The following is a 15,364-nucleotide window of genomic DNA, read 5'->3' on the forward strand; positions in this document are numbered from 1 at the left end:
GCAGTGCTCCAGACTGGCTGGCACTTCTCGCTTTTCCTGGTGGCCACAGTGGAATCCATTGAGTTATATTTGAACAGAGAAGAAGCGTCTGCTGTACAGTAGTGAAGGCCATCGAAATAGATCCTGACACCTGCTCTTCATCCTCGTATTGAAGTTTTCACTTTGAGGATTGTGGCCACTGAGTTACTGATGCACTTTCGTGATAGCTTTGAGGAATCATAAGACATATACGTGTATCTCTAATAGGATACCTATTGCTGGCATGCAGATGAACTGTGGATTACTGAAAGGTAAACTTACGATTTTAAACCTCTCTGGGAGAAGAAAAGGCTGGTAAAGCAAGTCCCTTGGGTAAACTACACAAATGCAAGTTACTGTTTGGATTTTTTCAGCAGTTTGCTGTCATTTTACTGAATCACCTGGGTGTTTTTCCTTATATTGTGGCAGTTATTTTTTTATAGTAAAGTAAGCAAAGGTTTCCTGCCTGCCACCAGGAGTCAGTTTGTATCAAGATAAAGGGCTAGCACACCCACTGCAGCAGCTGATTTGCTGAGACTTCAATTCATGTTCACTTGCATGAGATGTGAAACATTCTTTATTGTCCATGTTCAGAAGACCACTGTGACTTTTATCTCTTTTATTAGTAGCTGAAGAAAAGATTTGCCTTTATTATTCTCTTCTGAGTTTAGCCCCCTTGAAAACTGCTGCTTGCATTTTATCAGATTTTTTTGCTCTTTGTTTCTGGCAGCAAGCACAGTCCTGGAAGAATTGTTATGTGATTAAACTCAGCCATTTCTCTGCTGGAATTGTTAGAGCAATATCTGTGTTAAGCTGTAATATGCCTTAGTGGAGCAGGGGGACAGTTTGTTTGTGCTCATGGGCAGGAAACAGCTTTTTTGCAAAAAACAGGGGTTTAAGATAGTATCATATTTATCTCCCTTTTCTTTTAATTAAGATTGCTTTTAATAGTTTTTGGCTGCCAGAGTTTTGCATTTTATCTATTTATAATTTGCTCTTTACTTATCTTTGTGTTATTGCTGAAGACTGCTGATCCCCAGAATACATCTCATCAAGAGCACATAGTCAGCCCCATCACAGTAGGTGGTAGACTCAGTGCTAACAGCTGTGTTCTAACGGGTTCCTGTCTGAGCGCATGCGAAGGAGGTAATATCAGTGTTCTGAGCAGTCTGCCCTGCTGCACAGAAGTGTAGGAGTTGGAGTGCATCCTGCAAGATTACATAGAAAGTACCGGAGGGGTTGCACGTTTATGTAGTCTCGTTCTGTTTCAGCGCTGGATCAAACAAGCCCTGGAAGAGGGGATGACTCAGACCTCACCAGCTCCGCAAGAGAACAGAACCCAGTGTCTATACCAAAGTAACGAGAACAGCAGTTCTTCCAGCATCTGCAAAGATGACACAGGTAAGTGCTCAGCACCATCAGGGCAGCATGGGCGCTTGAGTGAAGCTGGGAAACTGCTGAATAACAAGGGCAGCTGTACAGGATGACATTTTAATGTGTACTGCTGCTTGATGGCACAGCTTTATGGCAGGTGGGAATGTTACTTTGCCATTCATTCAAATTTCTGCAGACCCATTCTAGCTTGAGAATGTGTAAAGTTTCTCAGTATTTTCCTGTGAAAAGATCATCACTTTATCTTGCATCATCAACCTTAGTGCTGTGTGATCATTTGTCCAATGGAGGGTGGAGGGGAAGGGTACAATATCATCTCTTTTCAGCAGGATGCTGTTAGATGGACAACTAAATATCTACTGACTATAGGAAGATATAGTAAAGTCTCACAGGCACATATGTAATAAGCGAAGGATTAAGTAAGTCTCAAAGATGGAGAAGCTAAAATCTATGAGTAAAGAAGCAGAATGGTTAAATATCGTGTCTGAATGTTTCTACAGAGAAAGAGGGTGAAGATCTGCCCAGTGAGGGATCAGTTTTCCAAGGATGACAGACGGGAAGCTAGACAACACACAGATAATACAGAACTGATTATTGAAAAGTTAGACAAATAGGAAATTAATAGAATGCCAGAACCAATAAATGCACGTCTCCAAGCAAGACCTGAAGAAACAAACAACTGAACTGCAGAATTTACTGAATACTTTTTTTTCTTTTTTAAAACTGAGCATCAAAAAAAGATACTATTTTGAATAGGGGTAGGCCTGAGGGAAAGGCATTAATCCTTTGTGGGAGCAAAATGTGTTTGGGCTGTATTGATGTAGCCTATAGGGAACTATGAGGTTCAGGTAATGACAACTGAGCTGCTTATGGTTTGTTCATAGCACAGTGACAATGACATGTCCTCTGACCCCTCTCCTCCACTCCCCTCTCCTCTTTTTATGCCTTCCTGTCTTCCCTGGCTCCCTTTTGTGCTTACTTCTAGTTGAAATATTTCCTTTCCTTGTTCACTGTGTGTTCCTGATTATGTATTGTTCTGTTATCAGTATCTAGACGTGCCTCAAGAGTGGTATAGAAGTACTTCAGAGGTACTTCATTTTTAGGAATCTTTCGTAGTCACGTTGGAGACTTTTGGGCTCCATTTGGGCTGGGAGTAGGGAGAAGGAGACAGCGTGTCATTTGCACATGGTTAAGGTTAATGGTTCAGCCCTGTGTTCAGCTCAGTTTGTTTTTTAGACTTGCTGAGTCCCCTGAAGAAATGGAAGTCTCGCTACTTGATGGAGCAGAATGTTAAGAAGTTGCTGAGGCCGCTGTCTCCCGTCACCCCTCCACCTCCCATCCCTTTGGTTCCTGGCTCAGTGAGCCCACAGCTGGCTACACCCTGCTCATCACTGCCAGGAGAGGAGGAGAGTCGCAATGGTTATGGCATGATGTTCTCACCAATTCCTTCTCTGGCTGCTAGTCGCTGCAATACTCCACTACAGTTTGAGGTAAATCTGACTGGGGACTCCTTTCTAAAAAGAGAGGAACTGGAATATTTGCAGTAGAGGTAGCACTAGGGACACCTTTCTTTTTGAGTATGTGGCTATATTCCTGAGCAGCATCATAGTGTCAGACTCAGGAGCACTGCTGTCTTTCTTCTCTACTCCACTTCTGGACAAATCTCCTGCTCTATTAAATATCAAACCTTGCTGCAGCCCACCTTCCCCTCACTTCATAGCTATCAGTAACGTTAGTCTTAATTATTTTCTCCATTTCTCCACAGTAGCTCCCAAATTTTGCAGGCTTTTCAGTGTTCTTTAGTCATCTTCCCCACTTCAGATCTCTGCCAATGTGGCTTTCAATCCCTGCCTCTTCCAAAGAGTGCAACAGTGCTCCACTTCTCAAAGGCTGTCTGACATCCTCAGCTTCTCTTTCCCTAAACAGCTTTCAGAAACCCCATGTATGGTAGAAATACTTTACATCAGCTTCCACTATATCCTTTGATTTTCCTTTCCCTTGACTGGGTAGAAGGAAAATACCTTATACCTTTGATTTCTTGAAGTTTCCTTTTGCAAAAATTTGCAGAAGTGCTGAGCAGTCTGTGTAGGTGGTTTCCCTTGCTCTCAACTCTGTGTGAGAGTTATCAGCATCCATCCAGCTAGGACCTTCCACTTTGTGTTGCTGCTCTGTGCCTTTAAATAGGGGTCATGCTGTTTGCAGTTTTAGTTTTATTTTCTAGTATTGCGTATTTTCATTTTTTTAAAATTGGAATCTTTGGGCCAGCTGCTCACACTCTGCCAGTTAAAACCATTAAAAAAAATATTTTGTGCAGTGACAGACTGCTCCGTACTAGGGACTGTTTTGCAGGAATCCGTCATCTGTTTTGCAACAGCGCAAACAGTCCTTTGTGGTATTTTTAGCTTAGTGTGCTTTTGATTATTTTCTTTGAGAGCCCTTTCTTGTAAGCTGTCTGAGAGGCAGATCTGTAGAGGTTAGCAGGGAAGATTGCAGAGCATTGAGGAGAGACATGAAAGACTGTTTCAAGCACAGAGCTTGACTGGAAACAATCCTTACCTTTGCTGTGGTTGAGATGGCAGATCAGGGCAGTGTTGCCATGGACCTCCACAGTCTAGTCACTAATTTCCTGTCCCACCTTAGTGTTAGTTATTTCTTGTTGCCATGTGTAAGACATGGGAAGCCTGGATTTCACTGGGCATCTATATCTTACTTGCCCCTTTTACCTTTTTTCCCCTTGAAAAGAGTCTAACAGCACAATAGACCATAGGCTTCTTTGTTCAAACTTCTGTATTTCTCTTAATGCAGCTCATTCATAATATTGCTATTTTAATGTCATGACTGTTTCATTTAGTTACCATCAATTCTAACTTGAGTGAATACATCTCCCCATGTATAAAGCTTTATAATTCAGTCCTATGGCACTGTGGGAAGAGAACAGCAGAAAGGTTCTTCCAGCAGTTCACAAGCTTCTTCAAGTGAGCAGAAGATGTTGCTTGACATCCTGGCTTGCTGGGGAATACATCTCTGAAACCTGTGGCTTTTAAGAAACTTCCTTCATGATTAATTTCCTAGCTGCTCTGTGAAGAGCTTGTATCATAAGCTTCTGAAGCTGTGGTTGGCTGGGTTTTTACAGACTGAGTTTTTTCAGACTCAGTTTTGGGACTTTTTATATTGGAAACAAATTGGAGGGTGCTTAGCCTCTCCCATATTCATAGGAGTGACTAGAAGTGTGATGACATGCATCTACTTTTTCTGTGGAGTTTGTCAGAAGCTTTTTTTATCCAAGAAGTTTCTGAGATTCCTCAGTTTTCTGAGTGTTTCTGCTTTGCAGAGGGCAGTGACTCCTGCCATATTTCTCTGATGACAATGTACCTCTGGGAAACCTTCTTCAGTTCTGATTCTATTTTAGGCCTGCTCAGTAGCATGGAAAGGAGAGTGCTTGGGAAGGAGGCCTTAACCACACCATCACATGCATACACTGCCTTCCACTGATAGGTGCTCAGATGATACAACATTTCATAAAGCTGTCCTCCTGAATTCTGACTTCTGAAGCTGAATTCACACTTATTCTCTTGACTTTAGCCAGAAAGGTTGCCCACAGTGGATTGAAGGAGACATTTTTGTTTTCTAGTATAATGTCCGTGAAAGTTCACTATAGTGTTTGGGGGACCTTAGTTTACCTTTTGGGCAAAAACAGGCTTTCCATCTCTCCCATGTTCTCGGACTAAATGCCATAAATGGCTTTCTTTATAATTTGTGGTGCAAAAATCTATCTGCTGGCATCAGAAATGCAAAGAATAAGATGCTGCTTTTCTTAACGTTTATGCGCTCTGGTTTGGGTACTAAGTTATAGCATGAAACACAGTAACCCAGTCCTGTCTGTGTCCTTCCAGGAAGCTTTAGAAACCGCTTAACGGACAGACTTGCCATCCAGGCTGGGGCCAGTTCCTGGGATAGTCTTTGTTTAGAATAGCCATTGCTAACCTCTGTGTTTGTTTTTTAATTGATTTTATTTTGTTTCTTGACTTCTTAAGTAGATGAATAACATGATGCTTTTCCCTCCTCTAGAACGTATCCTCCCCTGAGAGTTCCCCTGCGCATAGGCCTGAGTCCATGTCACCTGAGGTAGTTATCACACAGTCTCAATTGCATTTGAGGCTGGAAGTGTGCGTGCTTGTGTGTGCATTTGAGGCCATGGTGGGAGGGGAGGGATGAGAAGTGCGGAGGCAAGTGGGAAAAAGGGTGGAGCATTAGTCACAATAAGGCTGAGGAGAGTTTTCAGGGTTGTCACAAGAGAGCAAACAACTTTAAGACTGGAATTTATTATTCACTTGTTGACACTGGTGGGAAACGGGCAGTGTGAAGACTTGGTATGTCTCAGCTACTGAGGTGAAGGCAAGAGGTCTGGGGACCCTGGAAATACCATAAGCAACTTCAGCCCCAGCCCAGCAGATAAGTGGTGTGTGATATTTACTCAGTAGCAGCAAAGTGACTACTGGGGAAGAAAAGGGAAAGCATTCACTACTAGTTTGACTTACAAGGACACAGTGGTGCACCTGACCTGCTCTCTTCAGTCTTGATTTATCACCTGTTCACTTGCAGACTTAAAATCATAGAATCATAGAATGGTTTAGGTTGGAAAAGACCTTTAAGATCAAGTCCAACCATCAACCCAGTACCACCATGCCTGCTAAACCATGTCCTGAAGTACCGCATCTATGCATTTTTTTAACACCTCCAGGGATGGTGACTCCACCACTTCCCTGGGCAGCCTGTTCAATGCCTGACAACCCTTTCAGTAAAGAAATTTTTTCTAATATCCAGTCTAAACCTCCCCTGGCACAACTTGAGGCCATTTCCTCTCGTTCTATCACTTGTTACTTGGGAGAAGAGACTGACCCCCACCTTGCTACAACCTCCTTTCAGGCAGTTGTAGAGAGCGATAAGGTCTCCCCTCAGCCTCCTTTTCTCCAGACTAAACAACCCCAGCTCCCTCAGCCGCTCCTCATAAGACTTGTGCTCCAGGCCCCTCACCAACTCGGTTGCACTCCTCTGGACACGCTCCAGCACCTCAATGTCTTTCCTGTAGCAAGGGGCCCAAAACTGAACACAGTACTCGAGGTGCGGCCTCACCAGTGCCGAGTACAGGGGAACAACCACCTCCCTGCTCCTGCCGGCCACACTATTTCTGATACAGGCCAGGATGCCGCTGGCCTTCTGGGCCACCTGGGCACACTGCTGGTTCATATTCAGCCGGCTGTCAGTCAGCACCCCCAGCTGTCAGCCAGCACCCCCAGCTGTTGAGGAGATGACAAAGTAGTATTTTGTTTACCTACTGGCCTGTTGTAAAATATAAGGTGAAGTACCTTGCTCAGAGACTGTTTCATAGTAGAAAATACGCACTCATCTCTAATGTTGCAGATTACTTGGAGCTGTAATACAGCAGAGGAAACATTCTCAGCAGCAGCAGTAGGGCAGAGCTGGTGCCTGGTGGTACTGTGTTTTTCCCTAAGCACTGTAGTCCTGCAAAGAGGATGAAATCTTGTCAGTTATGCTCATTGTCTGAGATCCTGACATTAACATGGTGAAGGAGATGATTATGCCGTTGCCCTGGAAGCTTTTTGGCACTTCAAGTAGATAAATGGATATACCATTGTGTCAGTGCCTAGTGCTCCAGAAACTGTGACAGCACAAAGATGATGCCATTATGGTTTTGTTAGAGAATGTAAAATGTAGAAATGCTGTATAAATTAAAGGAATGTAGTATTGTTAGAGATTTCCAAAGCTCACAATAAGTGAAAACAAATGGCTAGGAGGTCCTGGGCATTTTTTTGTTAGGAAGTTAGTAGTGGCTGACTTGGGACAGTCAAGAACTTGGCCAATAAAACAGTAAATGGACAGCATCAGCATATCTTTTCTATCTAAATGGACAGCAGATCTTTTCTGTTCTCTCCCCATAATGAACCTAGCTAGTACTATGTGTTAACATCAACTTTGGGACATAGAGGCAATTGAAAATGCTTGGTTTTCTTCCTTGACTGTGTGGGGATAGTGCTGAGCCTTATCCTCTTGCTGCAGCAAGACTGCTAAAGGGGAAAGGGCATCTCGTACTAGACAGCTAAACTGATTATTATTTAGTCTTGGTCATTCCCCTGTAGAATGAGCAAAACAGTGCAGGAAACGACCAAAAGGGTAATGAGAAAGGAACTGGAAAGCAGTAAGCTAGCATTGTACAGAGTACTTTCTGACTTAAGTTTCTCTCCCTACCCTTGCCTGACTGTTTTCCTGACTTCCCACCCCCCTCCTATATCCTTCTCGGATTTTCCAGCTCTGCCTCCGATCCGACCTGGATTTGAAGGGTGGGTACCTGGATTCCAGTGCAAACACCTGCCCAGAACGGCCATCGCTGCTCAGCTTTGGATCCTCTGATCTGGCTCCACAACCCTCCATAAACTCTACTTCAGAGATGAACTTCCCAGGGAAAAGTGGGGAAGCACAGATGCTGCTACGAAGCTCTGATCAGGCTTTTCGGACAGAGTTTAATTTAATGTATGCCTTCTCCCCATTGAACGCTATGCCACGTGTAGATGGGTTGTTGCGGGGATCTGCTCCTTTGGGAGAGAGGAAGCCAATGAATTCGGAAGTAGGATGCTGCAGCTCTCCTGCTGAAGGATATTTCAGCAGACACGAGTCAGGGCTGCTTAAAGAGACAGTGCATGGATCCATGTCTCCCTGCAGTGAGAGGGCTTGTGAAGGCGTCAGATCTGCTCCCCAGAATCCACCACAAAGGAAGAAGGCAAGTACTCTTGTAAAAGAAACTCTTAGATTGCAGGAACCTGAGTGGGAACAGTAAGCACCATGGGAAAGACTTAACAGGGAGAACAAAGAAGGCAGAATACAACTAAAATACAGTCTGGGCAAGTAATCCAGGCATACAGTGCCTGGATGAGAACAGTCTAAAAGTTGTTAAAAGAGAGTGAGCTACGCTTTAGGCAAGATTTTGATGTGAGAGGTGGAAGAAAAAGACCATGATGAAAATACCCCTTCTGGGAGCACAGAAAGGAAAGCATGATACTAGCAGCTTTCATAAACAGTTGTTAAACTGAGACAAGACCTAGAGCAATAACACAATGCAGCTGTACTAGTTGGTGGAAGTGTTATTTATCAGGATAAAAGGGTTCCTTACTAGGAAAGACGGTCTAATGTTTCAAAAGAAAACAGGCTGTTTATTAGAACATATTACAATGTTTCCATTAATATGGAAACAGAGTAACATTGCAAGAAAAGTAGATGAGGGTTGTTACTTAAATTTTAGCTTTTTGAAATGAAAAAACACAGAAATACTGCTTAAAGAAAGCAAATGTGTACTGGTTTCTAATAGCAGACCGGTGACCCTCATGGGACTAAAACTGAGTGAAAGTGACAAGTCAGGCATTGCTATGTTAAAACTGGGTACCCATGGGACAAATAAACATGTGCTGGTGTAAATGTATATCGGTGCCTTTTCGTGTGCTTGGAATTTATTTATTTATTTATTTATTTATTTTATTGCAAGCATGGTAACTCAGGTCATTTGTATAAGTGTCCAGCTGGATGGAATATCTTATTTCCATTCCATTTCTAGAGGGTTTTGATTTTTTTTTTTTTCCCCTTTGGTTTTCTTTTAAAGTTACACTTATCTTAAAACCTTTGTATGTTGAGTTACTTTTGGAAATATCCTGTTCAATATTTTATCATCGTAAAGCCTTCTATACAGGCATTGAGTCATAGTTGATAAATTCTTCAGCAGAGCTGCCTTCTGTGAGTTCTTTATGGCTCTGTGCCTTGTAATAACTCTAAGGGGAAAGCACACTGAAAGGTAAGTGCTCAGCTGGAAATTTTTGTGTATTTTTGGTTCTGCTGTCCCTGTGTTACGAGACTACATTATCTGGGACCTTTTGGTCTGTGTCTTTGACAAATCTGAGACTGTTTTGCACAAAATACATTCTATCTTTGCCAAAAGTAGTTTGTTCAGGTGGTAGTGCTGGAAGTTTGCAATACTACCATAGCAGGAACCTGCTTTAAGCAGGTTAAAATTCTGTGCAAGGCTTTACCAAGTTTTTAGCATTAATGTGGCTGAACTAGTACAGATGAACAGGACTCTCTGAAGATACCAGTTCTGTGAAGAAGACTCTTATTATCTGTTTTGGAGATGTACAGATACTGATACACACTTTATATAATGTCACAAACCAGAGACAGTGAGTGAAAGGTGTTGAGAGGAGGAGGGTATAGAGGCTTGATGCTTGAATATGCAAGCATATACTGAAGTAATGTGAAATTCCAGGTCGTTAGAGAAGCAAACCAGCTGGGTGTTTCTGCTGAAGTATTGGTCATAAAGAGTAAAATGCGGGTGAGCATGGCAGTAGAGTAGTCCAAATTTGTACCACTTAGCTCTTTTTCCAGAGTGCCTGCAGATTCGGGAAGATTTTATAATCCCAGTATACCTTTTAAAGTGTTATCTGCAAACCCAGAGAAATAGATTTTTAAAATGGTGTGTGGGTGTGTTCCTCCCCCTATCCTAGTCCATTGCATTCCCTGACTCATAGCTGTATTTTTCTCTCCCAGGTATCTCTACTAGAATACCGCAAGCGGAAACAAGAAGCCAAGGAGGGAGGCGATTCAATGCGATGTACAGGGACTCCTACCCGACAGGGCAGCAGCAGTTCTGTGACTGACACAGATGGCAACAGCCTGCCGGGTTCTGTAGTACGAACCCCATCCTCCCCACAAAGTGGCTTCTCCCCTTCTCATCCCTCCCTGCCTCATGTAGAGGACATCAGCCCACCAGACTCGAGGGGGGCTAGTTCCTCAACATCACTCAGCAAATCCCAGGAGAACATCAGCAGTAGGTGGTGAGTGTTATCCTTCCAAGCAAGCCTGAGATTGCTCCACAGAGAAGGATCATACTTTCTAGGAGGCATTTCCATAACAATATGTGCAGTCGGACGGATTCAGTCGGGTCTCTTGGCGTTATTGTTCTCTTTTGTAATTGCTAAACAACCATGAAGGATACCAGTAGCCTTCTCAGCCTGCCCTTTAGTTCTTGATTTAGGTATCAAAAATCTGTCTTGAAAGATATGAAGTTAAACAGTTGTCTCTCTCTTCCACCAGTTTACTTTTAAGGTCTCAGGTCTGAAGGTCTTGCTCTTGCGATGAAAATTTAATCCAGGTCTTTTCTTGCTGAACCTCCACTCTTTTTGGACACGAGTGATACTAAGTCAGCTCCTATTCAGAAGAAAAGCTAACAGAGCCCTCTGCAACTTTGCATTTGAGAAGCAGGGACAGTGAAACAACTCCAGCTTTCCTAATGTCTTGCACACACAGCTTGAAGAGTAGTTACCAGATTGCAGTCGGTGGCTTGCCGAAGGCATGGAAAAACCACCTTTATCATGTTACCATGAGAAGGTTTGATAAGGAGATAGGCTGGTCTTCAAAAACTTTTGAACCTGATAGTAATGTCTGGTTGTCATGGTTTAACCCCAGCCAGCAACTAAGCACCATGCAGCTGCTCATTCACTCCCCACCCTGCCAGTGGGTTGGGGGAGAAAATCGGGAAAAGTAAAAACTCTTGGGTTGAGATAAGAACAGTTTAATAGAACAGAAAAGAAGAAACTAATGATGATAATGATAACGCTAATAAAATGACAATAGTAATAACAAAAGGATTTGAATATACGAATGATGCACAATGCAATTGCTCACCACCTGCCGATTGATGCCCAGTTAGTCCCTGAGTGGCGATCCCCCCTGCCCCCACTCCCCCCAGTTTATATACTGGGCATGATGTCACATGGTATGGAATACCTCATTGGCCAATTTGGGTCAGCTGTCCTGGCTGTGTCCCCTCCCAACTTCTTGTGCCCCTCCAGCCTTCCTGCTGGCTGGGCATCAGAAGCTGAAAAATCCTTGACTTTAGACTAAATATTACTTAACACACTGATGTTTTCAGTTGTTACTATCAACATTCTTCTCATACCTAACTCAAAAACATAGCACTATACCAGCTACTAGAAAGACAATTAACTCTATTCCAGCTGAAACCAGGACACTGGTCCAAAAAATTAAGTACTGCAGCACTGAAATGCAGAGTATTGCATTATAGAGTCAACGCAGTGATGTTTAGGATGTTCTGCTGATTGGAGCTGTGTAGTACACTGGCTCTGCTGCTTTGTATTCAAGTTCTGTTCGTGCACACCACAGGCAAAAAGGCATACCTTTCTCAATGCTGATTCTCCACATACATAGCTGTGTCACTGCTCGTGTAATGGCAGGGGGATGGTAAGGGAAGAGATGCTAAGCAATGCTGAAGACAGTGAGCAGTATGAAGTCTATGTTGAAAGTGCTTGAGACACATTGTTTTGGGTGAATTTGCAGGAGTAATAAGATCTGTTTTCTTCACTTTTCCATCAGACTTCAAGCAGAGATCAATAGAAATCATTTGTCTTGTACCTCTCTGACAGTACTCTGTCTACCAGATGACCTTCTGCCAGAGGTTGGGACTGGCCACAGCTGAGGCAGTCAGCTGATGATTAGTTTTATAATCATTACTTTATAATCAAATATTATTCTGTACAAGTGTTGATATTCCATGTCCTTCTTCACCTGTGCCACTTCCTTCTGCCTGTAAAAGGGTGAAAGAAAAACCTTAACCAAATGAAAAAAAAAAAAATAGTTTGGGGTGAGGTGTCACTGTGGCAGCCTTGCTCTAGTACCATGTTTTATATTCTGTGAGCTTCATCTGCTGCTCCTCAGCAGGTGCTCTAGCTCCAGTTTCTCACATGGTTTCATGAGTAAGTATTGTATGGGAATAAAGATCGTATTGTTATGGGACACTGGATATAAAGTTGAAACCATGCTGATACATTTTGAAATGGGATTAAGCAGATTTGCTGCCTTTTAAATTCTTGTTCTTCTGTGTTTTAATGGGCAAGGCTAAGAAACGTAAAGTCATCTTCTACTTTTAAAAATTGTATTAGAAACTGCATGTTGCTGAGTTAAAGTTGTGACCCAATTTCATCTTTAACTCTGAGTGCTTACATTTCAGATACATTTCCAGACATTCACAATAGTATAATATTAGGGACAGAAGAAAATGGTGGGAACTAAAATTACGTGCCTTAATTTTTAGAGTTGTCCAGATTTTTGCTGAATTCTACAATAATTGCCAATAGCTTTCATTTAAAAAAAATTAAGTTTCTGTCTCTTTCAGTTGCCAAGATACAGCCATCACAATGTAAACAGATGTGCTGCTGCCCAGTAAACCCAGCCTTGCAGAAAACTGTCTCCAGCAAAACAATAGCAGCAACGAAGGTGTGAATTCACCCCCTCACCCCATTCACCTCCATGAGGTGTGAACTCTGGCCCCTTCTCCCTTCTGCTTCAGTGAGGGGTGAACTTCAATGTCTGGGCTATACATTTTAAAAAAAAAAAAAAAAAGCTAATGTAAAGCACAGTTTTCAATATATCTTTAAAACGAAAAAAAATGAAATACAGAAATCTGTTAATATGGTGTTAAGCTGCATGCTTACATGGTATGCAGTGCATTTCATATTATACTAAATATTTAAATTCAGGCATTTTTAAGGCGCATGTTCTTCAGTGTCTAGGGTAAAGGCATTGTGAATCCCTGGTCAAGGTGCTACTATCTTATAGGTTAAAACACGTATTTCTGAAAAGATTTGGATGGTCCTGTGCATGGTAGATTGAATGTTGACGCAGGGGTCTGGGGTTTGTCTGTGGCTCTGTTTTTCTTCTACAGATTGGCTTTAGGAAAGCCACTTCACCTCTTTTTCACCCTCAGACCAGACACTTGTAATATATAATGGAACAAGATCTAGCACCAATCTTGAGCGGAGAGTTTTCACATTACAAAATAAACAGGACAAAGTAGCATTAATGGGCAAAATAGCCAAGCTAGCTCTGCTCCAGGAGTGTTGCATTATCTGACTGTACTGTCTTGACACTGTATTATCATAAAGGTATTGGGTTTGCTTCTTTTTAGTTTGAATAAAAGTAATTATGCAAAATAACTGCATCTAATCTTAAAACAATACCAGGATTTTCAAAATGCTGTTGAATCTTGAAACAATTTTTCTGGGAGAAGGTGTCCTGTAATCAGGTGATCTACTGAACAGGATGTTTATACCATGTTTTTGATAAGAGTAAAGACTTTGTTTTTCTGAGGGCAGTGCTATCATGGCAGCCAGTGACTGGCAGTCTAAAATCCCACAGGAGGTTATTTACATTGCAAAAGGAGTTCAGAAGTTTATTCCTCATCTGTCTAGAGAGCTGGTGGTCTCTGATCCCTCCCTTCTATGGTAGGGGTTTGCATTTTCACTAACATAATACCAGTGAATTTAAGCAGAGACTTTAAAGACTGTCTTGTGATTATACCAAGGACCCCACAGCCCCCTTGTGCATTGGTCACATCGCTCTCAGCTGCATAATAGCAATCCTCAGCTGTTACTGGGTTTTTGTTGCAGGATGGTCCCAACATCGGTGGAGAGGCTTCGAGAGGGCCGAGGCATACTTGAGAAGGTGCTGCGAAGTGGTGCAAAGGTATCCCAGAGAAATGAATCCTCACCTACCTGTGACAGTGCTGTTGAGAGAGATGCAGGTAGGAAGATGAAACTTTTGAACACTTGGTTGGTGGGAAATGATGGGCTCAGATAACTTTGCAAACTTGTCTATGAAGTTAGTTGTACCTTCATCTTTAACATTATCAATGCCTTATAAGAGCCTTCTGCAAACCATACCTTATTGTTATTCAGATATTGCTTGAGCCTATATCCCTCTTCTGTTAGACCTGGAAGACCTCCAGGTTTCTCCAGGGTTTGGATTCAAGACTACCTGCATCTTGGCTCTGGCAGGGACAACTTCTTTGTCCTTGGACAGCTGGGTTAAGCAGCACTGCCTCAATTGCCCCTATGTTCTGGGGATGAAAGTGCTATCATTTAATAATTCTAGTTGGCTGAACATGTGGATAAATGTATTATCACACTAAAATGCAGGTATAGGCTTTAGGCAGTGCTAAGAAATAATTCAGCTTCCAAGCCTTACTTTAGCTCTTTTTGAAATTACTTGATGTCCTGAGTTATTATATTTGTCAGTTTTGTGAAATGCACCTTGTTACTGAGATGAATTCAGTTCTGTGTTGATGTTCCTTTCTTCTCTGAGTAAAGCGTTGTCCTTACCAAGTAGCATGCAGTGTCAGTAATTTGTAACCTGAGCTGAAATTATACCCCTCTTTTATCCATCTGTGGTCTAAAGGTAAGATGTGACTTCTGAGAGATGGACAGATCACTTCATTCTTGCCTAATTTCTCAGCTGTGAAATGGAGTTATTTTTCTTTTATTTATTTTGCAGTCTCTGTTGAACATGATTGTTTTTCCCTAACAGATAGTGCCATCAGAATCCTGGTCGCACTTGGGACTTAACAGTGATGGATCATCATATTTAAATAATTTAGTCTGTGTGTTGCCATCAGCCCCTACTTCCTCAGTAGCTGAGGACTGTTGTTAGAGACTCCTGGCTGGTATGATTAGAGCTTCCTGATGATCTGTAGTAGGGATCTGAATCTCTGGATGCCAGAGCCTATTCATGTGGTATTTTAGACATGGAAAGACTAGAGCCTCTAACCCAGGCTATCACAGAGCGCTCTTTGGGTGATTCAGCAGCAACAGCAACTTTTGCCTTTGGGGTATCTCATTTCTGAGCATTTTAGGGCAAGTATGTATTTACTTCATTTCAAATCAGACTTTTTTCCCCATTTGCAGTAAGGTGTATTTGAGACCACTTTCTGAAAACTGGCCTCTCATCTGGGGTTTTCCTATTTTTGTACACATAAGCACTCCTCTTATCAATGCTTTTTCTTCATCTAGTCTTGAGGGGGAATCTTCCACCCTACCAAAAA

The 15,364-nt window shown here is 42.3% G+C and overlaps 1 protein-coding gene across 6 annotated transcripts in view; it reads left to right on the top strand.

Moving 5' to 3' along the window:
• Positions 1 to 15,364, top strand: part of SETD5 (SET domain containing 5) — a 71,031-nt gene that overhangs the window by 50,519 nt on the left and 5,148 nt on the right. For 5 of the 6 annotated variants that reach the window (XM_052777599.1, XM_052777598.1, XM_052777600.1 and 2 more), the window contains 6 exons: positions 1,290 to 1,419; positions 2,647 to 2,900; positions 5,479 to 5,535; positions 7,739 to 8,206; positions 10,018 to 10,304; positions 13,935 to 14,068. In XM_052777599.1, coding sequence (XP_052633559.1) covers positions 1,290 to 1,419; positions 2,647 to 2,900; positions 5,479 to 5,535; positions 7,739 to 8,206; positions 10,018 to 10,304; positions 13,935 to 14,068 — 1,330 coding nt within the window. Of the gene's footprint in view, positions 1 to 1,289; positions 1,420 to 2,646; positions 2,901 to 5,478; positions 5,536 to 7,738; positions 8,207 to 10,017; positions 10,305 to 12,661; positions 12,763 to 13,934; positions 14,069 to 15,364 lie in introns of all 6 variants that reach the window. The other variant, XR_008233538.1, reaches the window with a different exon arrangement.

Source organism: Harpia harpyja, chromosome Z (assembly GCF_026419915.1).
Source record: "Harpia harpyja isolate bHarHar1 chromosome Z, bHarHar1 primary haplotype, whole genome shotgun sequence".
Lineage (NCBI taxonomy): Eukaryota > Metazoa > Chordata > Aves > Accipitriformes > Accipitridae > Harpia > Harpia harpyja.